Source organism: Chaetodon auriga, chromosome 12 (genome assembly GCF_051107435.1).
Source record: "Chaetodon auriga isolate fChaAug3 chromosome 12, fChaAug3.hap1, whole genome shotgun sequence".
Classification (NCBI taxonomy): domain Eukaryota; kingdom Metazoa; phylum Chordata; class Actinopteri; order Chaetodontiformes; family Chaetodontidae; genus Chaetodon; species Chaetodon auriga.
The window spans coordinates 3,812,802-3,838,749 of record NC_135085.1 but is presented as its reverse complement, the minus strand read 5'-3'; the positions used below and the strand labels follow the sequence as shown (position 1 = coordinate 3,838,749).

Sequence of the window (25,948 nt, the reverse complement as noted above, 5' to 3'; positions counted from 1 at the left end):
ATGAAACAGACCCCATGCAGCTTCCTTAAACTTACCAGTGATCTTTAACAGTCGGTCGAACGGTCGAACACACTGTAGCAATCACAGACCATGTGGTACCTGTCTCAGTAATCTGAAATTTGTCAATGTTCAGCCACAGTCAGTGGCTCTCCTATCACAGAATTTAATTTATTTTTTTTTCTTTTTGGTTGAGACCTGGCAAGTTTGTCCTGCAAATTATACTTTTCATCAGTCAGACAGACAAAACAGGAAAGGAGGAGGCATTGCAGCCATTTTTTCCACAGTTTGCATATAATGACAGTGTGCGCATAATGACATTGACCTGGGTGAATTTACATCATTTGAATATCTGGATCTTGACCTCAAAGCACGATTATCAATGCTCATCATCACACTGTATCCACCAACAAGGATTTCATCTGTGTTCATGCAGGAGTTCTCAGAGATGATCGCACTTGGTATCACTAGATATGACAGATTGATCCTGAATGGAGGCCTGAATATTCATATCAGCAAAAAGAATGAGTCCAAAGCTATGGAGCTTGTGAATTTACTGGACAGCTCTGAACTCAGCCAACATGTGAATGAAGCCACTCATTAGCATGGCAACATACTGGACTTGGTAATAACAACAGGCTTAAACATTGACCATTTTTCAGTATTAGAACTACCTCTCTGTGACCATCACTGTGTTTTTTGATGGCAAATTGATGTTAAAGACCAAAAGGAGACATTTGGTTGAAAAGAGATTCCTTGATGTTAAGGCTGAAGAAAAGTTCTTTTATATTATGAGATCATTTGAGTCACACGCTGATGACTGCTCTATAATGACATGGTTGAACATTTTAACAACACCATGTCATCTGCCTTAAATACTGATGCTCCACTGAAGGTTAAAAAGAGGTGGGCTGACAGAATCTTCCCATGGTTAAACAATAGAAGTGTTAATGAGATTAAGAGAATCTGTAGAGCAGCTGAAAGCAAACGGAGGAAAACTGGACTCAGTTCACTGTAATATATACAAAGAAGCCATTACGGCCTGAGAGTATAAGGGGATGCTACCCAATAGTTCTGGCTTGCCATTTGACATACAACTGTTTACTTCCACTTTCCAACACTAGAAACTGGCTATGCCTGGCCTCGCATCTTATTTTACATTCATTTTCTATCCCTGTTTTCATGTTGATTCTGTCTTTTTTATGTGAAGCACTTGAAGCATGTGATTTCTTTATTCTAAAGAACTTGCAATGTTCAATTGCAGTATTAATAAGCTCATGTTGTATACTGTGTCTCAAAATTGAAGAGTCCCACCCATATCCCTTGCAATGTCCCATCTTATAATTTGTAGAATTCCTGAAGTATAACACAACACCATCATTTCTATTTTCACTATTTTGCTTTTGAGCCAAGCACATTTTCTGCCAGCCTGAATCTAGAGCAGCCCACAGTTATGCTGCACTGATGACGGTGTGTGTGTGTGTGTGTTGTGTGTGTCAGGTACAGAGGAGGAGTGACATACAGGAGCTTTCAATGTCTCTTACGTCTTTGTGTCCCGCTGCGATCCCTGACTGACCACCCCGACCAGTTCATCACCAGCCTGCTGCTCAGCCTCCACTGCTGCCTTCAGATATGAAAACTTCATACATGAAACCATCCTTTCAACTGCTTTTTTCCTCTCTCCATGTTCCTGCGTCATCCGCTCTCTGTGCACAGTTTGACAAGCATTTTCCTCTACTTGTTTTTCTAATGTTGATTCTTTGTTCTGCACAGCTCACTCTTTTCTTTCTAAATCATCTGACTCATTGTAGTTGTCATGGAAATGAATGATCATCCTTTTTTCATCGCTGTTTGCAAGAAGCTCGGGGTGATATTAAGAGTAAAGTTGTTTGTGACTCTGATCTTGGCAGCGCACCTTCACCGATAGTTGTGCTACATAGAAACTGCTTCTAGGACTGGCTAAATGTGTTCGTGTAACTGGTTGTCTGATATGTCCAGTTGTGTAGAAACATTTAGTGTAGAGCAGAACGTGTGGAGATGTTCTAGAATACCTTTAAAAAAAATCTAAGCTAAGCCTTGCTGCATGTAGTAATTTAACATTGTGGTCAATTTATTACACAATATTAACTTTGTCTAATCACAGAGAAGGTGATCAGTTCCCACAGGCCTCCGCACCGCATTTTAGATCGTATGCCTTACCAAGTGTGGTAATTACTTTTGTAACACGCTGACATGATTGCTGACAAATAAACAGACCATAAACACACACAATAGGTTTCAGAGTCACTCGCTTTATTGAAGATATCATCACCAGACCTTTCATTTGGCAATACTACATGACTGAAACTCAAGGCAAATAAACTAAGAAATAAACAGAAGCAGAATAAATGACAGCAGTGAGGAGAAGCTGTAATAGTCAAGACAGCAGTTTATATGAGTCCATACAGAATATTCTAGCAAGCAGCGTGTGGTGTCATCCAGTGTAACCTCTGCATTCATTGAGAAGTGGCATGAACACAATCAGGACTTGCAGAACTGAAGCCTAAGAGTAGTGCTGTGGATTAATAAAGTATCTCAGATAGTTGCTGATACAAAAACTGCATTGAGACTAAAACAGGAGCCAAACCAGGTATGAATGTGGATACAACACCCCAACTGCAATGAAATCACAGGGCAAACACTGAGTGTACAATCGTGAGTAATATGTGCTATCATACAGTGTATCTAACATAGTGACATAATGACATGCAGAACTCGAACCTGGCCTGCTTTTGACATAGCAGTTCTTATTATGCATTCAGGACATCTCAGTCTCTCATATGACATCACAGCTCCAGGATTTGTCCTAAAAGGTTATGTTCAGATTTTTTCACGTCTACCTTAATACATTACTCACATGCTATGTGTACATTGAAACGGTTAGTTTTCACTGTAGTCATTCCTCATCTCCACACTGGCCCTGAAGGGATCCCATCCTAGTGTGACTACAGTCGATCCACTGGAACTAATACGAAGCTTCAGTAATTTGAGTTGGCCAAACGAAGTGAATATAGTCCAGTCACAGACTAAAATGAGAATCCTGTTGAGTTAAGTGAGGTGTTGCTGGGACAGAGTTTCAGAAAGTTTGACCTCTGTGTGCATAAATGTTACACAGGAACAATATACACAAAGTCTGAGATGAAACTGTGGACTTGTGTTGTGCTTTGTTCTCTTTTCAGTCAGTCATGGTCAAAGCTCTGGCAGCAACTGCATATTTGAGGTATTTGAGGGGACAATTGATATTTGCTCTGTATGTGCAAAAAGAGGACTCCTTTAAGAGGATGTGCTCGCAAAAATGCCCAACTCTTGCTATTGCCTCACTCATTTAAAGGATGTCATTGGTCAAATACTCATTTCTGACTGTAAAATTGGTTTTGCGGTAAGAGGAAAATAGAAATCAATGGGAAGTCAACATAACATTGACAATATACCAACAAACTCCTGCCTGGACAAATATAGCCACTTGATTTGATAAGTCAGACTGCTGAAGTCTCAAATAAACTTCAGCGAAACTCAGAGAATGAGGACAATTTTGTGTCTGTCTTACAGTGCAATTGCTAGAGCTGCTTCATCTTACAGCCAGTATGAAGAAGAGCGACCAACAACTCTTTCACATGAAATATAATATTAAGTATAAAGATAGACTTGAAAAAAAATCTAACCCAGCCTCTTAACATTTAGAGCAGAAATACAGATACAGGCTACATCATATGTATAGACACAGCTTCAGGTTACACAGTGACTCACAGCTCAAATGTAGTTAGTCAGCTACAAAGGTAGTTTGATGCTTTGTAGTATATTTTGTAGTGTAACACAGCAGCGCAAACACATCACAGCTTATAGCGCAATCAAAATATACTGATGCTGCTGCTCTTGGCACCCCACTCTCCTGGTATAATTTCACCCTGGCAGTTAAAATCATCCCATTTCTGAGTTGACCTGAACGCACCTTTGCTCCACGGCCGAGTCAGGTTGAGTTCAATGGGGAAACGAGTGAGCGAGATTGTTCTGGAACTAGAAGTCAAACTAAAATAAGCTCCGACTAGCTGATGTATGGAGGATGGATTACTATAAAACACACACTCGTACACACATGTACACACCACACACAAAAGTCATTTCCTAAAAAACATGGCAGACTTCAAATAGTCATTCTGACACAATATATTATAAACCTTTTATAAATAAAAGCTTTAAGGATTTCTAAGCATTGCTCAATTCATAAATATATGCAGCAAAAATACAATACAATAAAACTCTCTTTGTAGGAATCAAGACTGGACATAAAAATATGTAAAAATCTTCACTAGACTTCAGGATTAGAGAATCTGATTCTTTCAGAAGTGCCCGAGTTATTTCCCTAAAACAGCAGAGCCACAGAAATGCAGAGTTTAGCCAGGTTGTAGCAATCAAAAAAACATTTGTCTGTGTTTGAGCATATGCTCCATGCTAACGCTTCTAAAGCTAAAACATTTGGGCTGCAAATATGTGGCCATGACATCCAGAAAACACCGCAGTAACCTGGCAGCTCATTTTAAAGGTGTGTTCAGACTGAATGTGAATTTTCTCCTTCAGCTATTCACATAACAGCTGGGGTGTTTTAATAGGCTCTTTATTCACCTCAGACTGCTAATGTAAGACATTAGCGGGAAGCTGGCCACCAACACGGTGACCAGACCTTCCAGTTTGTTCCAGTTTCAAGCTGGGTGTCCCGAGTCCCAACAAATATCTGTTAAACACAAAATGTTTTCAACGTCCACTGTCAAATCGTCCCAGTTTCCACCACAATTAAAATAATAATTACAGTAGCATACTTGCTTTCAGTGCTTGGATCATGTTTATCATGCTCTGTCCAACATTACCCAATATAAACACATAAAAAATGCACCACCAAATGAACATTCATTTGTCTGGAGGCCTGTATGTGTCAGTCAATCAATGTGACATGGCCAACGCTGCTGCTAGCCATAGGAAAGTGTCACAGGCTACGACACTTTCTGACACAACCTGTCAGTCTGCTAACAGAAGAGAAAAGTCTATTTTCTTAAGAGTTCCAGGATGCTTAGTTCTTCCTCACAAAAGTACCCAGCAATGAAAATGTTGCGTTGTGTTGTGCTAAGCACTGAAATAACTGTCCCCCATCCCGATGCTATGTGCATAAGCACATACATGAGCATGTGCATGGATGTGTGGTAGGGTCCTGGTTTTGGGGCATTGGAAATGTGGCCACTTTAGCCATCAATGTATTAATTGACTGTGTGAGTCTGTTTAACGAAGTTAATAAAGTCTCTCAGCCTCAGGATAAGTACAGATGTGGTGAAGTGGAACATCTTCAATGTCTTCTCCTCAGTTTGCACGGCCTACAGTGAGTTTGCACCCATTCACTGTATTCAGTCTGAACACACATGTTCTCAGACCCCATTTTCTCGTGCATCCATACTGGAAGTTTCTTTTAAATAGCTTTGTTGCTGTACTGTCACCAGTTGTGACTGATCAGAGCCGGTATCCACAGGTTTTTTCAGACGTCAATGGGTGCTGCCTGAAAAATGACTACTTCTACTTGCCTTTTTTAAAATATATTTCTTGTCATCTTACAGCAAACCAAACCTGGTGATACAACAGGTAGCTAGCTGATGAACCTTTCATTGTTTAAAAAAAGGAGCTCAAGCTGAACTTGCAGTTGTCGGTTTTGTCAAGAACATCAACGGCTTTCATTAAAAATGTCCTCGCCCTGTGCTGCACACTTTCATTACAGGCTTGCAACTTTAAGAATAAAATATCCTCAAAACAGAGTGTATATTTGCTCTGTAGAAATGCTTTGTTTATAAGAAGCCCACAAAACTGTACCCTGGTCTGGAACTCTATCTGGGTAACCACCAACCTCCTCCAAGAGGCAAAAGCCAGTCTGTGCAACTGTGATCCAAAAAGTATTCAGTTAGCAGCTAGCACTGTTTAGCCAACATGGCCGACACAGAAACCTGGGACATCCAAACTCTATTGATCAATGGCTCATTAGAACATTCAGTTAAGGTGGTGATTTTCAAAGTCTGGGTTGGCACATTTAAAATACACGAACACAACATGCTAAATTAGTTTTGCATATACCTTCACAAATCTGTGCAGTGCATAGCTACAACATTTTGTGACAAACGCTGTAAGCTGTTAGTCTCTTTAATATACATAATAAATGAATAGAAAATGTGACTGCCCAGAAAAAGTTTGAAAATCACCACATTACAGTCTGTCATAAAAAATCAATACATATCAACAACCAGTTGTACTAGTACCATAATTAATTATCATCTAGAAATCAAAGTGCAGTAAATATTAAACACTAAAGGAGAATACTGCAGATATTGACATGTGTTACCAAGGTTTACTTAAAGTACAGGCCACATGTCAAAAACAGTGGTAGGCCTATTATTATGATTGCAATTTTATACTCACTTATGATTGTGATACACCTCCAGGGAATGTGCCTCATCAGTCCACAAAAGTTATTATATATAAGGAAAATCTCTAAATTGTGACACGATGGGCGGTGCCATCGTGTCACACAGTCTGATTCACACATCATGCAAAGATCAGTTTGACTTCTCGACTACATTAAGGAAATCCAAACTAGGTAAATGATCTTATCTCTGAAAACAAGCTTAATGAAAGAAACAGTTCTCTTCTTATGTGGCACCCCACAGAAAACAGATCTGTAACCCACTGCTTCAATAGTTTGACAAACATTGACGGAGACACTGGCTGCTGACAGAGGACTGGGTGAATGTCTCCTGGACAGAAGGATGAAGAAACTGAGGTGTAAGATTTAATATTGGCTTTTAAACGGCTGACAATTGAGCACTGTCGTTGCTCACTCCTTCTTCTGATTGGCTAACAGGGAGGCCTCCCATCGCTGCGCCATGGTGTTCTGTCGTCGTGGCACGGAAGAGAGGGAAGGGGGGAACTGGAGGGAGGGGAAGATTCAGCTAAACCACTGGAGCCAAGATGGATGGATACATGGATAGTTTCATGGTTGGATGGATTATGGGATGCATGGATGATTGACAGATGGGACAGAGGATGGGACAGTTGGAGGGATTATTGGACAGATGAATGAAAACAGTGATGTGTAAATGAAAACATGAGCTGAATAATGAATTTGCAGAATTGTGAACTAATGGATTAAGAAATTAATCAGTCCAACTGATTAAAATGACAAAGTTCACAATTAATAAAGGTAACAAATGAATGAATGAGTAAAGGAAGAAATCAATCACCCAGTATAGAAATTGCAAAAGAAAAAGAAACATTTATGTGGATATTGCTATGAAGGAAGAGAATACTGTCAAGTTAGGTGTTTCTTCAGTGGTGTGTTGTATATGTGCTGTATGTGATTAAAGCTGCAGTCATCAATATCTCTATATAAACAAGGGATCACTATGGAGTCGATATGCTAGTGCTGAGAAGTGTGAAGTGCATGATCAGTCGACCCGTCAATTAATTGTTGCTACCCACACTAGTCAGCACCAGACATACTAGTCAGTAAACTTATTTTATTAATGAACATACACATTTAAATTACAGGATGATGTGTTCATGGTGTATGGCAGGCTTTCTTTTATCAGGTAATAACTTTTTTTTTTTACTAGGAAAATGTGTTGAAGTCTGAACTATTTAAATCTCACTTTAAATGTGAATGAAAATGCACACGTCGTCCACACACCATTTCTGCTCCTTCTCTGATGTCCGCCCTTTCTCGCGCTTTAATTCAGTGAATTAAGAGTTTATTTTGACCAAACCAGAGTTTGTGGTGACAAACCCCAAGAGGGTTTTGGTGAGTTTTATTTTGTTTCTGTTAAGTTTGAATGAAGTGTGCTTTATGATGATAAAATTACTGCTTTTGTGAATGGAGTTCGGTGGCTTTGGTGAGAGCGATATAGTGGCTGTTCCTGATTAAACAAAACTGATCTTACTCTTTAACATAAAGGTCTATTTCTGTAAGGATCCTTTCCATAGTTCCACTCCATGTTGTCAGACACTTATTAGAACAATCTGACTTTTAGAGGACATACATTGATGGTATGCAAACGTCCATAGGCATTACATTGCGGCCTGTTTTCACAGCTGCTGGCTGCAGCGCTCTCACTCAATACTGGACCAGTTTCAAAATTTGTTGTCCTCATTAGTCACGTACTCATAAAAACATGGGTCTATAAACACGGTTAATATTTGACTGGAATTCCTCCCATGTGTCTGGGACACTGAAGTCTTCCACGACACTCTGATGTAATTCAGCTGCATTTAAAACACAAACTGGTTATTGAAGAATATGATTGATGGTTTAAAATGGCTTTTATAAGACTGCAATATTCATTTGAGCAATGATTAACCTTCAAGATTAAACTCTATTTCAACTGAGTGTTTTCAAAAAGCTTTCTTACTTTTTGAGAAGTCTTAGGTTAAACTTTGTTTAAACATGTGGAAAATTAGTCATTAGGAGTGTTTAACAGCTACGGAGTCAGATTTTTTCCCCCGCATATTTTCACATATTTTCACGTGACCACAATTGAATTATATCAGCTATGCAACTTTAAGAGTTTCAAACAGATTTGTTGAGTGTGTTGTAAGCTGTACATAATATAAACCCTGTGAGACTAATTTGTGATTTGTGATATTGGGTAATAAAGACAAAATAAACTAGACTTGAACGGTCTTCTACTGAAGCTAATTATTATCAGTGCTTTTAAATGCACCTATGTTGACCAGGTCACCGTTGGCTTTCTCCATTAAGCTGATTTGGTAAAAGTAACGAGAGATCCATTTTCTGAAACCTGTTTACTAAAGGGTGTGTAAGTGTGTTTGTAACCTTGTCGCTTAAGTACATGTAAACACAAGGTGTGACTTCAAAAGGAGATAGAGTTTGAGAAAGGCTTAGAGATGAGTCAAAGTTACAGCACATGCGGGAGTTAACTGAGCATTAACCTACAGTGGAACAGAGGTCTGTCACTGCTTTTTCTCTCTTTTTTTTTTCTCTGATAAATATTCTGGGATGTCAGAGGCACCATAAGTACTTTTAAAATTAGACAGTTTGTCCAGTCAGTTCACTGGATATAGATGTAGATTTGTGTGTGTGTGCATGTGTATGTGCGCTTGTGTACAGTATGTGCGTGTGTGTCAGTCAGCCAACCTTGTGGTCACAAGACAAACTGGATCGTTCCATTTTGCGGGTCCTGGATGGGGACGATGGGGAGGAGACACATCTGTCTGGAACCTCTGACACTAGAATAAAAACAAAGGCAACAAAAAACATAATCACACCAGGAAAACAATTATCACTTCGTATTAACTTTTAGTGAGTTCATCCATAGACAGACACATGTTTTTATAAATGTCATTCTGACCCCACACACTCTGTCTCCATTGTTCTGTTCAACAGTGAATTAAGAACAGTGAGAACACACCATCATCTGCAAACCTGACCACTCACTGAGAGTGCAGGGGAGTCTTTGAAGTTTGGAAAGTGGATCATTTAAACTACAACACAGCAGGAACGTGTCTGGACTGTTGGGTTGCTCATGTTTCTGACAGTGGGGGAAGTGGGCGTGACTCTACGTACCACTGTAAGTGATGTTCTCGGTGAGGCCCGGAGACACCAGCACGGTATCGTACCTCTCTCTCCCTCTCCTCCACTCCTCCTCCCTCCTCCTCCTCCACATCTCCTCCCTCTGCCTCCTCCACTCCTCCTCCCTCTGCTTCACCATGCGGATCTCTTGCTCCACCAGCGACTGGCTGCTGAGGGAGCGGAGCTTAAAAAACGGATTTGACGAGAAAGTGCTCTCCTGGGTTTCCATGGACACAGGCACCGTGCTCAGGCAGAACTCGGAAGCGCTGCGAATGATCAGATTGGAGGTTTCCACGACGATGACGTTGGCGGAAGGCACCGTGTCCAGGTTTGTCGGCCAATCGGAGAGGCCCCCGATTGCGGAGGAGAGCAGGCGGTTCCTGGAGGCGGAGCTGGCGCAGTCGGGCTCCAAGATAATGACATTGTTGGCTGTCATTTCATGGTAGACAGATCGAGGAAGAGAAGAGGAGCAGGAAGGGGATGGGGAGATGGACAAGGTAGGGGTGCGGCAGGCTGGAGGTCTGGGTGGAGATCGTCCTGTTTGCAGGGTGGATGGTCTGAACACAGAACAACAGAAAAATGACAATAACAAGTTTCACTTTGGCTCAGTTTGTCTGGTTCACAGTTCACAGTTTAATAAAGTCTTTTGTATTGCTGGACAATCCTATATTTGGATATTTGGCACAATTATCCATATTTTGAAAGCTGCACTAATATTTTGTACACATGTTTATTGGATCAAATGGCTTTATGAATGAATACTAGTTTATTTTTCTGACTTCCTGTTTATTCATCCATCAATATAATTTTTGTTCTGTGAGCAGCATAAAGAGACTACAACTACAGCATTTCACTGTAAAACCCTTGAACTCATGCTTCTTGTACCTTCAATCTTAAATATTGGACTTCTGTTTATGTGGGGACCAAAGACATGTCTCCAACTAAAACTACTGTTGTTCGGTGTCTGTTAGATAGGCAACTGTTTGCTAACATGCTTGCTCACTTGCTAACACATTTGCTAACCTGTCATTAAGGGGCAAAGAAAAAAAAGGAATCTCAAAAAGTAAATTTCACCATTTTCATTTTGTAGTACTTTCAAAGTCCAAAAGTTGCAGTTTTTAACAAAATCTTTACAATAAATAGGGCTTCACCCATTTAATTAGCCATGGACAATACTGAGTGGATCAGTTATGTTTTCCATCACACACCTGATAAAGTTGGCACAATATATTTAACTCCATATTGAAAGAATGTTAAGAATGAATTGTTCTTTGAACTGTCTTTCGTTCATGTCCTGTAGTCACACTGACCCACTCTTAGTGTTGGGGTGCTCATCTGTCCATTCCTAGTGTTTTCCATTTTCCCTTTTCTCCTAGTGTTATTTGCCTCTCTGTCTGACCCCCTGTCTGTCTGAGACTGGACGTGCCTCCTCTGTCTCTGCTGGCTCTGCCTAATCACCTGCACACCTGCTGCGCATCAGACTCATCAAACCAGCAGTACTTAAGGTTGGCTTTCTGCACCAATGGTTGTCAGTTCGTCCTGATCTCTTCAGTGTTTCTGCGTCTGTGCTTCGTGTGAGTATTGCACTCGGTAAACTGGCTCTTGTCACTTCCTGTCATTGTTTGACAGAAGCCTCGTGTTTTGGGGTTCTTTTGTTTCCTAGCATTTGGACTGCCACTCATATTTGTTTCCTTTATTTTTCAGTGCCTTCCAGCCACATCCAGTGTCACGCTCTGCCGCCGACCTGCACTTTGTTTATTATTTTGTCCTGCACTGTTTGAGTGCGTTGTTAACAAGTTTTTTCTGTTCAAATAAATCCTGTATTCATTCATTCTGTCTATCGGTCTGCATCACTGAGTCCAGCTAATTAGTTAGTTATTATCTCCACCTAAAATACCTTTACAGGTGTATTATGACAGACAGCGTTGGTCAGACTGTAAACATTTCAGCACAAATAGGCACATGTAGTTTGTCCTGTTTCAAATCCAAGAGCTACGATATGCTACGTCTACGTCTACGTCTACGTCTACGTCAGGCTTTAGCTGAACAGGGACTATGTTGCGTTCTCTTCCAGTGGTTATAATGTACAGCTGGTGTTCAGTTGGTGACAGGGTCATATCTGTCAGGTGTGGTGAAAACCACTCCAACCGATATCTCCTTCCAACCTGCTCCACCCCCACATTCCTCCCTGAGGAAAACCCATTCTTCAATACTCTTCTTGCTGCACCACAAAGACTGAATTATACTGCTGTGTAGGATTCTACAATGCCACAAGCCTGAGGTGCCAATTTCTGTAGCTAAAAAGAGCTCTTGGCATGAAGTGCAGCAGAGGAAGAAAAACAGGACCCTTTCTGGCAGCTGTTAATACCTGGGTATGGTCAGGCCCTGTGCAATCATCCCCCTCTCCCTGCGGTGCCGTTCCTCTCTCTCCAGAGTCAGTCGGATCTCTCTCTCCACTGCAGTCTCTGGCTCCTCCAGGGGGCTGCGGTAAGACGAGTCATCCAGGCCTGAGTCCTCTGAACTGGGGGACAGGGTGGAGGACAAGGGGGGCTCCCTTGGCCCTGGCGGGTGGATCTCCCTTTGAGAGAACAGGAGGAAATCTAGTTTAAGTTATGATTAGCTAAAAACAAGCCAACAGACGACACGACTTGTGTTTCCGTTTAATTGTTGTTCAAGTTTTAGGAAATCTTTGCCATTGGTCTTTTGTTTCAATGGATGAATTTGTCTCTTCTGACCGACATGTGATAAGCATGTAGAGTGCAGTGTTTTTAGCAGCCACGATGGTGATAAAGAGGGGCTAAAGTGCAGTGAGGTCCCCTGTCTGCATGTGAAGCGTAGGTGTTACAGTTATGTACCTTGAACATCAGCTGCTTTGCTTATGCTTCAGAATCATCAGTTGTGTGTCTGACAGGTGTCTAGCCAATCATATTCAAGCTGGTTATATTGTGCTGATGTTCCACATGAAGCACAAGCAGGTAAGGCAGAGAAATCTGTTTCCATCAGTGAGCATCTTCCTTTTTTAAAATGTAAAAACATTTTTGCAACACTATAGATTTTTTTTTCTGTCTGTCAGCAGCTGAATGTCTGACATTCACCATCAATGAAATGGTAAATCGACTGTATTTATGTAGCCCTTTTTTAGTCCGATGACCACTCAAAGTGCTTTTACAACACAAGTCTCCATTCACACACATTCATACGATGGCTAGGGCACCTGCTCATTAAAAGCCATTCACACACACACCGATGGCACAGCATCAAGGATACTTTGGGCAAGATAGAGATCAAACCACCAACCGTCTGATAAGTGGACGACTGCTCTACCTCCTGAGCCACAGCCGCCCCACTCTGCTGATCGCTTTAACAGTTGTGTTCATCTTTGTGTCTACAAAAACCTCAGAAAACTGTCAAAAATGCACAACATTATTTCCTAAATTTCCCTGCAGCAAGTCCTCACATTTAAGAAGCTGATTATACGTTATGTTATGTTTTGGTTGAAAATGAATCAATGAGAACGCAATTATTAAAATAGTTTCTAGCCAGTGATTTTTCTCTCAATCAACTGATCATTTAATCTAGTAAATGTTTCAGTTGCACGGCATGTTGAAACTAAATAAGAACTATTTCATGATTTCTTAAGCCATAAACAAAAAAACAGCCCTGACAATGGGAACAGTTAAGTCGACTTGATTCCGGTACAGTTTTAGTTATTTAGAGACAGGATTTATGCTGAGAAAACAGTGCTTGAGTCACAAAAATTGCTGAAACACTATCAGCTCTCAATGAAGTGTCGTGAAACCCAGCTAACTTCTCACTTTGCTTACGAACTTGCAATGGAAATCCACTGCTAAGCCCAAAAAGTGATTAGTGTCAAAAACAGCTTCAGAGATAAACAATTAGTATTTGTAAACTGAGTCAATCAAAAAGAAGAAAGTATAACTGTGAGTACCTCCAGCATTTCCTACCTGTGTTTGAGTCGGGGGCTGCGAGTGGGGGGGTACATGGAACTGTGGGTGCCCTGGAAGCTCCCCTGAGCTCTGAGCCCTGGTTTGGGAATTGGCTGACCTTTTACCTCCTCCTCCATCTTCCTCCACTGCTGGCGGGCCAACAGAAAGTCCACATGCTCAGTGGAGACATTTTCACTGTGGGAGTGTTGGAGGACACAGAAATCTACAGGAACCTGATGGGAAAGATGAGGTTCAGGATCAGATAACTGAACATACAGGTGAGGGGAGGTGTTTCCAGTCTGAAAAGACACATTCACGGAACCAACCAAGACAAGATTTTTGAAACTGAAACACAGGGGTCATCTGCTTTGAGAAATGACTGAGATGTATCGCACTTGCCACTTGGTACATTGGCATTGCTTTCTCATAGGCCAGTGCACAGCAGTCAACATGGCTTCAGTGTAAGCTTTTATTGTGTCTTGTGGACAGTGACCAAGGTGAATTAAAGAAAGATCATTCCACTGGGGCTCTAACTGATTATTATCACTTACATGCACACCTGACAGTTACCTGTGATTTCAAAAAATACCATAACACAGCAAGCATACGCAAATGTAGTGTGTACCTGCTGTCAGACATCGTAGCAGCCTTAACATTTGTTCAATCTGACATTGCTGTCAACAAAGTGCATCTCTCTTAGCATGCATATGTTCGACTGTACCACCTCAGTGTGGTGAGAACTGTGTAATATTTGCTGCCGGTAGAGAATTTGCGAGGAATTCATGTTTTAAAAGTGCTGCTAAAACAACCCTGTGACCACAGAGAGGCTGATACTGGCCACTTTGCTTTTGATGACAATGTTTTGCTCATTTCTGTAGCATCCACAACTGCAGCGTAGTTAGAGGAGTACTTTCCATTTATTCACTGCTCTCTGATTGTGAGATGAAAAGACTGAATAGAAAGGGCACACTGAGCTATAAAAACAGCAGCTTCAGCGCCTCTAAAGCACACTCCTTAACATGTTACATGCTGTAAAAAGAGTTTATCGATCCATCCAACACGTCTGTGCAGCGTCTCCAGCTACCTTGCAGGTTCCCTTCCCCAAGGCAAAAATTGTCATACCCTTGTATGTACAGATAAGCAAACAAGACACTACGCGTGAAATAGTTAGCTTTAGAGGTGCTGGTAGGCATTTTCTTTTGCTTTGAACAACAAAACAAAACAACCCGAACAAACATTAACCGGCAGGGTGTGTGCGAGCTCTCTAGCATGACAATCGGATGCACTTGGTGGACATTCACCAGCCGTCCTCCACATGCTGACTTTGCACTTTGCTTCATAGAGGTCATACTACTTCCTGAACACTACTACTGAGGCGAAATCATTTAATATAAACCTAATTCCAATATAGGCATGGGGGGGGACTGTCTTACCCTCCTGTCGGGGTCCGTGGAGCTGGCTGTGGAGCTGACAGAAGGAGACCTCAGGAAAAGATCTCTCCTCGACCTCATGTCCACGTCATCGTCATCCCTGCCTCCCCTCCTCTCCTCCTGCTCCTTCTCTGCTCCCTCCTCTCTCTGCTCCTCTCCTCCAGTTTCTACTTCAGGCTTGTCCTCTTCCTCATTCCCTCCTCCTCTCTCCTCCTCTTTCCTATCTCCATCACAGATGTTATCATGCATATCACCTGCTTCCTCCTGGTTGGTGACATCACAGGGCGCGAAGGCTGCCCATTGGTCCTCCCCTGCTTCGCTGTCCGAGTACACGATAGCGAGTTCAGCTTGGAGGCAGTCGCTCAGGTGACTGTCGCTCAGGTCGTCTCTGTTGCCGAGGTCGTTACCCCAGGCCTCCTGCAACATGGCCGCCGCGGGCTGCTCTGAAGGGTCTGAGGCGACAGTCAGGGGCTCTGATGATGAAGGACACAGTGAACTGTCTGAGATGAAGAGGAGCTCTGCCAGAGTATCATCTGTCATCTTTTCCACTGTCTTTCCTATCCACCCATCCTCTTCCTTTATGTCTCCTCTTCCTCCATCTTCTTCAGTCCCTGCATCTTCACCTTCTATTTTTACCTCCCCTTCATCTTCTCTCTCAATTTCTCTTGTCCTCAAATCTTCTCTCTCTGTGTCTCCTTTACTTCCATCTCCTCCCTCTATTTCTCCTCTCCCTTCATCCTTTCTTTCTGCTTCTCCTCTTCCCCCATCTTCTCCCTCCTCTCCTCCTTCTGTCTTCTGTCCTCCTTCATTTTCATCAACTTCCTCCCCCCTCTTCCGTTCTCCAATCTCAAAAACAAGATAGTCACACTCATCTCCATCTGTTTTTCCATGTTCTCTCTCTGCAGTCTCTTCGTCCTCCTGCTCATTCTTGATTGGCTGCTGCACCCCATGGACCTCTGGGTAATGGAGTTCTTCTACTTCCCGGCTGTGCCAGCTAACCAAATTTTCTCTGTCCAGGTCTGTTAGCGGTGGCGATGAGCTGATTTCCATGGTATCAGGATCTGCTGGCTGTACTGGAGTTGGGGAGTTGTTGAGAGGGTTACTGTTGCTGGAGCTACCGTTGTCTTGGTTACCGTCAGTTAGCTCAGCTGGTATCCTCCTTAGCCCAGCTGTGGCTCTCTGTGGGCACAAAAGCTGAATTACATAACCTGATAACTTGATTACAGCCTCAATACTAATACATTCTAAACATTTTATAGTTATTTAAACGAGATGTGCATGGAGGTCCATTCCTGCCAGGAAAAAATTCAACTTTTCAAGTCAAAGTTATGAGACAATGAACATTCTGCGGTACTAAGACATCTTTTTCAATCAAAATTATAACATTTTTGTTATCATAAAATTGCATCAGATCAAATTAATAATCCTAAAATTTTGATTTATGGGAGGATTTCAAGTCAAAACACTAAATCAAATTTCTGAATGATTCTTTGAGTCATTCATGAGTCATTTCACTACGAAATTCCACTTATTTAATTTGACACAAGTCAAAATGTCTACACTTTTGAATGAGCTTGACCTAGAAAGTGCATCTGCATTCACTGTCTATTTATCCTCACTGACCTCACTCAAACTGTCCCTTCAGGCATGTCTCTGCCACATATTGATATAATAATGATTCAACCTAAAAAACTGGCAAACTGCTACATTGCCTTATGTAAGTAGCAAATGTGGTTTTATTTGGAATATATAAACAAAGTACAAGCAAACAGTAATGAAAAATAAAAATTCAGCTTCAGTGCTGAACTGTATCATTAAGTTCCATCCACACACACCTGACACAGACACACATCTATGCGCACATACACATCGCGTAGATTAAAAACATGTAATGTTTGATGGGTTTTACTCAAGCCTTCATATCGTTACCATGGTGGCAATGCGTTGGCTGTGAGTGGGTTAGCAGATTATTATGGTCTGTCCTTCCAGGCATGTGCTGGTGACAGACGGGAGGTGTTGCTATGGTAACACTAAGTATAGATGCAGAGGCAGGCAAGCTGCTAAAGTCATTTCTCTTTCAGTTAAGTCACAATGTGTGAAGAAAGATCAAATGAATCACTTATTATACAGCAACAACTCCCAGTTATGGTACATGCACGTCTTCACCTGCATTATAGTTATATTGATAATAGACATTTAACAAATAAAGTATGAAAAGTGACAAAATGCCTATCTATGCTTGCTAACCTAAAAACATTAAGAAACACTAAAATGACTGCAGAATGCATCCCAGCCTTGAAGACCAAATTAGACCTTTTATGAAATGATTAGTGATGCCTCTGTAGCAGAAACACTGAATGACTGCCAAAGCATCTGTAACATGCCAAACGGCTTTCTCCATGCAGTTTTTGGTGTTTCCAGGTGGAAACTGAGTATTGCATCTTTTATGAGGAGCCTGGCTGGTTTCTAAATGGACCAAAATGTGTCACAGGATTGTTTCATGTTGGTCGGTGCACGAGGAAGCGTCACGTTCGATGGGATGTTGTCGTTCTTTCCCTTAGACAACATTTAGTTGCATACATTTAATTTCCTCAGCATTGAAATCCTCAATTAACGGTGATGTCAAGGCTCAGGCATTATCTTCAAACAGTTTTCATTTCAAACACATCACATAGCCAGTGATTAACAGTTCTCTTCATCACTTGAGCATCAGCACGAATCCTTTCTACAGCTGTCCTAAGTAAAGTAAGACATAAGCTCAGACACTATACTGCTGTAAACATTTTTGGTGAGCAGACATCGCAATACATTCATGTCTTCATCAGAGGACGTATGAAGGAGCCTTAATGACAGTGCATGGCTGCTCCTGCAGTCATTCAATCAACTTATTCTCAATATAGGCAAATCTTCAATTCCTCAGAGAAGTCACAACATATGGGGAGGATTGGAGAGTTATTAGTTACACATCAACTCTAATCCACGCTTCCGATCACTGCCTGCCCGGATTTGAACCTGTGACCTTTTGGATTATTGGCAGACCTCTGTAACCTCTGTGAGATGCACAACTTCACTTCCAGCTTCAGATGTAAAATATATGAAATCCAGTTTCTACATGCTGTTAAACGGCCTCTGAAGTGAATTTAGTTCTAGTCTCAAACCTGTTTGCCCCCCATCAACAGCTGGAGACAGCATCATCAGCACCATTTAATCAGACACCTCTGTGTGTGTGTGTGTGTGTGTGTGTGTGTGTGTGTGTGTGTGTGTGTGTGTGAGAGAGAGAGAGAGAGAGAGAGAGACAGAGACAGAGAGAGAGGGAGGGAGGGAGGGAGTGTGAGAGTGTGGTGGGAGGATTACAGAGCAGCTTTAGGCATCATGTGTTTTATCAAAGATGAGGAATAAGTGTAGGCATGTTGCCTCGTCAGTAAGCATCCAGCAATTCACTATTCTGTTCAATATCGTGTTCTATTCACTCACATCTGTCACATTCTGTTCTCATGTATTATATTCTACATCATCCAGTGTAGTTACAATGTGATGAGAATATTCTGTTTTTTCTTCAGTATCATATTCTGTTCTGTCTATTCTGTCAGATGTCTGCTCAGCCAAATTTGTTATATAAGACAGCATCCTAAAATCGGGCAAAGCACCAAAATCGTGACAGATAAGCGCACACACAGAAGCCAAAAAACCGGGCTTTGATGGTAGCTCAAGCTAAGCCAAAGCCTCGCGCAGACACCTCGCGCATAGGCTACGTGGTGTCCGCCAAAAACGTCCCCAAATCTCCACCGCACGAGGAGGCCATAAAGCCCGGGAAAAGTGTTCTTGTTTATTATAACGACGTTGTTGACGTGTGTCATTGATTCATTTATTTACCTACCAACAGCTTCCAGCACAGCAGCCAAAACGAGATCATCTCCAGGCGGCCGCGGCGCGCGCATTCCTCTCCACCTCTCCCCAACGGCAGCGCGAGCAGCCAGGCGGCCACCCGCTGGCGCGAGGAGGGACGCATACAAGCTGACGGCTGCGGCGCGTGTGTGTGTTTGTGTGTGTGTGGTGGAGAGAGGCAGAGAGTGAGGAGAGAGGAGCAGAGAGAGAGAGGAAGGATATATCGACCTGTGCTATTATGTTGTCGGTGAATTAGAGCAGAAGAGATAAATCTGTATTGGCAGACTATTGTACATCTCTCTCTCTCTCTCTCTCCCTCCCTCTCTCTCTCTCTCACTCTCTGTCTCTCTCTCCCTCCCTCTCTCTCTCTCCCTTCCTCTCCCTCTCTCTCTCTCTCTCTCTCTCTCTCTCTCTGTCTTGTCTGCCTCTCTCTCTCTTCCTCTCCCCCTCTCTCTCTCCCTCCCTCCCTCCCTCTCTCTCTCTCTGTCTTGTCTGCCTCTCTCTCTCTTCCTCTCCCTCTCTCTCTCTCCCTCCCTCTCTCCCTCTCTCTCTCTCTCTCATCTGCCTCTCTCTCTCTTCCTCTCCCTCTCCCTCTCTTTCTCTCTCTCTCTCTGTCACTCTGTCTCTCTCTCCCTCCCTCTCTCTCTCTCTCTCTATCCCTCCCTCTCTCTCTCCCTCCCTCCCTCCCTCTCTCTCTCTCTCTCTCGTCTGCCTCTCTCTCTCTTCCCCTCCCTCTCCCTCTCCCTCTCTCTCTCTCTCTCGCTCTGTGTCATCCCTCTACCTGCACACTGTGTTGCATTCCTCCCTCCAGGCTCCATTGTAAAAGATAGCCATCTTATAAAGTGGGCTAGGCCTTTAGGGATGCAACATTCACTAAATTCACAGTTTGGATGGAGGAATTATGGTAACTTACAGTAAATGGTAATGCTAATTTATAAAGATAAATAGAGTGTTTTAGAATATTCCTTCCAGGTTGGCTATGTGCCATATGTATTTAAACTACCAGTATTATATTTGAACTAATTTGCTAAATCCAAAACCACACAGACCAGTATCTATCCCAGTATAACTGGGCATGCTTTCAGGAAATACTGATGCGTCAGTTTTTGTGTTTTTTCACTCATAGCCCTGGGTGTCCAGTTTCATGGATAGCGAATCAATATGGCTCAAAGCATATAACACAAAGCAGCTCACTACAGTGTAACAAAACAACCACATGTAGCAACATGCTTCAGCTCAACAACCAATGCACGTAATAATGTAAATAAACCATGCAGCAAACTTTCAGTTCACCGTAAGTGATCTCTTTATCTGTCTTCTTGAGTTATGCAGCCAATCGCATAGAAAGAATAACTTTAGGAAAGAGAGTGATGCTTAGAAATGCATGTAAGTTACAGCAGATCCTCTTAAACACTGTCACACACTTTCCACTAACACCCACTACAATCTGTTTTTTGTCTTGTGTGGGAAAGACTACAATCAGCATTCAGGTATTTATCAGCTCCAGCTCCAGTTGGCAGTGCTGGAAAGATGACAGCCAGGTGGACACACACAATTTCTCCACTTTCCCAGCATGAAGTTGATGTGCATTGAAGTTGTGTGTAAATGTTGCCTGATATCAGACAGAAATGTCAGCTTGTTACGCTCCATTTTCATCTAATCACCATCATCTCATTAAAGATATAAAAAGTAACCACCATTATACTGTCACTGGCCTCCATGCTGCTTTCCACTGTTCCCTGTTTCCCTTCATGTTTATAACGTTGAACACAAGACGCCAGAATTCATCTCATTGTCCAACAGGACAAAAGTCAATCACCTATTTTAGTGGGTTTACCTGTGTTTAAAAAACTGACACAGACGCAATAATCTTTTGTGTAAAAGTGGTATGACAGAGAGCAGGATTTCACATTTCAGCAGCTACTGTTTGCTTTATATATCGTACGAACACACAATTGATTTATTTGCTGGGCTTGAGTGACAAACTGCCTCATTGTCACAGGCTCAATAAACCACTGTAGCTACATTTGTCCTCGACAAATGTTCTTTTTTCCTTCATGCCTCCCTCTGTCACTTCCTCCCCTCCTTTCATTTGTAGATCTTCTTGCTCCACCTCACTCATTTGTAAAGGAGCTATTTACAAAAATATATCCAAACATTCTCGCCATTTTTGCAGTCGAAGGAGTAAGCGATGGATGAAATGAAATGACCCTGCTGGTTGATTAATGACCATTGACCGACAGGCTGTTGTGTCATCTCTGTGTGTGTGAGAGTGTGTGTGGGTGTGAGAGAGCTCAAGGTGAGGTGAGGTGAGGTTCCAGTGTCTGGACACCAGATCACATCTGGCTCAACAGACCTGAACACACACACACACACACACACACACACACACACACACACACACACACACACAACAAAGGACTGGGTGCCAGACACTCTAGATAGGGACAAGAGATTAGGGAGAGGGACACAGACAGACTAAGAGGCAGACAGACTGATGAAGAGAAAGTGATGGAGACAGACAGACGGACGGACGGACAGACAGACAGACAGACAGACAGACAGACAGACAGACAGACAGACAGACAGGAGGAGACAGAGATGAGTGCTTCTGCCATCATCATGAGAAGCAAGACCCAGGTTTGACCTTCAGATATGAGGTCCTTATTATATGACTTGTGCTTTAATCTGGTGACGATGTGCTCTTAACCCTTCACAGTAAACACAAAGCTTGGAGTGTACTGGGTTCATCTGGGACTATTTTCAAACATGGTATAGATTGAAATTTAGATTAAATTAATGCTAGAGATTACAGTACACGGTGTCACTGCATGCAAGTTGTAACTGCTGTCCCTGAACTCTGTGTGTGTGTGTGTGTGTGTGTGTGTGTGTGTGTGTGTGTGTGTGTGTGTGTCAGGACCAGTTACATCCTCAATGTTTTCATCTGGAATAATGAATACTGATTCAGTCTGGGTTCAGTGGTAAAGGCAGTGGATTACAGCTGCTGATGGCTGGTATTTAGTGGCAGCAGTTTATTGAATCTCTCAAATAAAATGAATGTGCAGCTGCACTTCTCTTCCTGGGTTAAAGCCACATCACCTCAATCAGTGATGTCACAGCCAGTGTTGGGTTTGAGCTGTGAAGAGGAAAAACACCTGCTGTGACTGATTGGCCAAAATTGCCACATGCTTCAAAATTCAGACTCAGACAGCCAAGAAGTTCTCCAGTCTAAATATGTGATTTGTCACCACATTCATAAATACTGTATGAACATTTTTTTGTGTCATCCTACTAACAGGACAACATTGTTTGCCAGTGCCTTCCAAAATGCCATGACTGAAATGAATCATCTGATCTGGTAAAGGTTTAGATTCTTGGTTAAGAATAGGAAAAGACGTTTGTCAAGGTTAAAAGCAACAGTGGTCAAATTTCCAAATATTACGCAAATTCTTACAAAATTTCCATATAAAACTACAAAAGAAAATGTGCATTTATGCGTTTTTCCACCCACTACTCTTATGTGAATATTAGGAATCAGGAGCACTGAGATAAAACAGAGTGCACATGAAGAATTGTTAAATAAGCGCCAGTCAAACCTCAAAGGAAAATGATATGGAAAGATGACTGAAATATGGCATATGTGTGTGTTTCATGTATTAAATGGAGGAATGTGACGGTCTCCTCATATCTATTGGATTCTGTCAACTTATTGTATATTTTGTACCATTTCCAGTAGATTTATTGAAACAATTGTTGAAGGGCATTTAAATTATGTTTAGAATCTTTATGTGATATTGTCCAAGTGTGACATAAATGTAGACGGGTGACAAACTAAAGGAAAGACTTGAATAAATAAGCAGAGGAACACAATGATGAGACATGTCACCTGATTGCAAACCACCTGAACGTCTCTAGGAGGTTTTGGAGCGTCATGTCAGACGGTGTTCTCCACCAGCATCATCAAAACGCTAAATGGGGGGATGTTTTTGAGAATCTACGCTTTTTACTTTGAGTTGTCACCCACTTGCCTGTTGTATCAGAGGTCACTGACTGGATCAGACTCAGTGTTTAATTAAGCAGCCACATGTATGCGTGTAATCCTACTTTCATGTGAGATATCAAAATGGCTTTACTGTGACTGCATTGCATGCAGTGGATTTTTCCAACAGTGTAAATCATTACATGGTTTTGGATGAAAGACAAGGTCACAGCTAGATGACACTTTGCTGCCAGCTCTATCACTGACACGCATACAGACACACCAACACACACCAACACACACACACACACACACACACACACACACACACACACACACACACACTGCCTTCCTCTTTCTTTCACTCTGTGTTAACATCATCAGTGTTTCCTGTATTCCACCCTCACAGATCAATTGAGCCATTGGATGAAATGACGCCTGAACTCTCCCCCTCCAGTTAAGAGACGAAAGGCAATCAGATAAATAGGCTTTTGGTTGACTCGTTTGACTCGTGACACACAGATACAAATATTGCACAGGGGAGTGCTGCAAATTACATCGAAGACCACCATGACTGCTCTTCATGCAATTGTTTCTCCAAGACACTTAATCAGTCAGCTGGAAAAATATTACTTACAATTTTTCACTCCAACATGTTCAGGCTTGCTAAACCCAGCAAAATTAATAATAATAAAAAATCCTCCTCTCACCAATCCTCAATGTCTCTGTGTATTCCAGAAGGTATTTGATGATCAAAGGCACCATTTTTTTCTCCCTTGTCCACTTCTACCTCAGTCTGGCTGTCGGGCTCTACACCCACTGATGTGATACTTTTTCCTGAGTGTTAACTTCAGTGTCCTCAGAGATGCTGAAGAAAGGCTGGACAGACCAGCAAATCAGCGTTAACCTCGTCAGGTGTATTGTAAGTGCAGACATGCTCACACGTTATGGGAATTATTGAACTTTGGCGAATCTCCAGAAAGAAACTTGTCCTTGACACTGAAGGACTGACCACCAAATGTGGCTTGGACAATCGATGTTAAATTTGGTAAATTTGGTGACTGGCATCAAAGTCAGATGATCTGTATAGCACTTTTCTAGTCTGACAACCACTCAAAGCACTTTTACAACACAAGTCTGCATTCACCCGTTCGCACATTAAGCCACCTGCTCAGTGTGAGCGTTACTCATTCAAACACACACACCGATGGCACATTGGGGGAAATTCTTGGGGTTCAGTATCTTGCTCAAGGATATTTCGACATGTGGACTGCCCAGGCCAGGGATCAAACCCCCGACCATCTGATAGGTGGACAACCGCTCTACCTCCTGAGCCACAGCAGTAAATAAATAAATGTTATACTAAGACAGGCAACCATGCACTGCCATCAAAAGTAGTCATTGGCAAATATAATCATAATTATAAATAAACTAAACAAATTGCTATCATTATTACTACCAGTTCTAGTATTACAGCCTGCGCATGTTTTGTCCAGGCGGTGTTCCCGTACCCCGGCAAACTCTGTCTCGGCTTCGGTTGGTCAGTTTAATCTAACACTGTGCTGTCTCTCTTGTTCATAACTTTCATATGCATGAAAAAGTGAAACACTATGAGTGTTATGTAGGCTAGATTACTGATTCCAAAAAGATGGGACACTGTGTAAACCATAAATAAAGCAGAATGTGATGATTGGTAATCTTTTTTGACATATACTCAATTTACAACAGTACAAAGACGATACGTTTAATGCTTGACCTCATCAACATCATAGATTTTTGTAAATATTTTCTTATTCTGAGTTTGATGCAGCAACACGTTTCAAATATGGTGGGACAGGAGCAACTGAAGACTGGGAAAGATGTGGAATGCTCCAAAAACACCTGTTTGGAACATTTCACAGGTAAATTGGTAACAGGTGATAGTATCATGATTGGGTATGAAAGGGGCATCCTGGAAAGACACAGTCGTACACAAGTGAGGATGGAGAGAGGTTCACCACTTTGTGAACACATGATTGGATAAACCACTTCATGAAAAATGTTTGGAACTTTTTTGGAATGGGTCCTACAAATTATTGTGAAAAATAGCAAACACATAAAATGTTTCTCCATGTCTTAGTGAATTTTTGAACCCCCCCCCCCCAGCAGATTTGGTGCCCCCTGCTGTCGACTGGCTTGCCTTGGTAAAATGTAAAGACAAAACAATGCCGTGTTTTATGTTGACTTTGACCTTTTTAAGACAACCTTGAGCTGCATGTCAGCATTGAGCAGAAACTTCATGCTCACTCTCCAAAGTTTTATCCTTGATTTGGTTTGGTTTCACACCTCTGTAATGATCACACACCTGGACGAGAGTATTATCTAACCTTTGATCAAATACACACCAGACTGTGTTCTTCTGTCCCCTCCAGGTATCCATACAGGTATAATAACTCTCAAGCTGAGCTTCACAACACAACACCATGGATGGACCTCTTCTTAAACATATGACGCACATAAAAAACACAGGAAAGTCTCCAGTTTGAAGAAAGAATCATTTAAGCCATAATTCATTCTTACTCTTGTTGATGTCTTTCACAGCTCTCAGAACAAACTTTCAAGGCAAATGAAAGCACAGAAAACAGAGGCAGAGTGGTGTCTTACCTGCTGTTCCAGCTGATAAAGTGGCGCGATGGAAACTGGTTACACGAGCATGAACGCAAATTATTGTTCTGTTTCTTCTCCTTTGCCACCGTGTTTCTCTTCTCACTTAGATTATTCCTGTCTTTCCCCTTTATATCCCCCGACTCGCTCTCTCTCTCATGCACACATTTCAGTGCCAGCGGGGTGCATATTGAGTATGTGTGGGCAGCAGCCAATCAGAAAACAGCAGCTTTAGCGACATTTGCGACACACACACACACACACACACACATGTTCAGCCTCACACTCTCACACTGACACACTTATTATAGGACGGATATTGGCATTCATAATACACTCTCTCTCTCTCTCTCTCTCTCTCTCTCACACACACACACACACACACACACACACACACACACACACACACAGACAA

At 42.0% G+C, this 25,948-nt stretch overlaps 1 protein-coding gene across 5 annotated transcripts; it reads right to left on the bottom strand.

Moving 5' to 3' along the window:
- Positions 1 to 2,268: 2,268 nt before the first annotated feature.
- Positions 2,269 to 25,690, bottom strand: LOC143328906 (uncharacterized). Of its 5 annotated transcripts, none has more exons than XM_076744372.1 (7): positions 25,534 to 25,690; positions 15,030 to 16,205; positions 13,615 to 13,829; positions 12,018 to 12,227; positions 9,644 to 10,206; positions 9,215 to 9,306; positions 2,269 to 6,991 (listed from the first exon to the last, which is right to left on the bottom strand). In XM_076744372.1, the coding sequence occupies exons 2-7, from the start codon at positions 16,074 to 16,076 to the stop codon at positions 6,899 to 6,901; spliced, it is 2,220 nt and encodes a 739-aa protein (XP_076600487.1). In that variant the 5' UTR covers positions 16,077 to 16,205; positions 25,534 to 25,690; the 3' UTR covers positions 2,269 to 6,898. The 5 variants fall into 5 exon arrangements, with proteins under 5 accessions (XP_076600487.1, XP_076600485.1, XP_076600486.1 ...); XM_076744370.1 differs by lacking the exon at positions 25,534 to 25,690 and adding an exon at positions 18,904 to 19,266 and having other exon boundaries at positions 2,269 to 7,021; XM_076744371.1 differs by lacking the exon at positions 25,534 to 25,690 and adding an exon at positions 18,904 to 19,265 and having other exon boundaries at positions 2,269 to 7,230.
- Between the last annotated feature and the right edge of the window lie 258 nt (positions 25,691 to 25,948).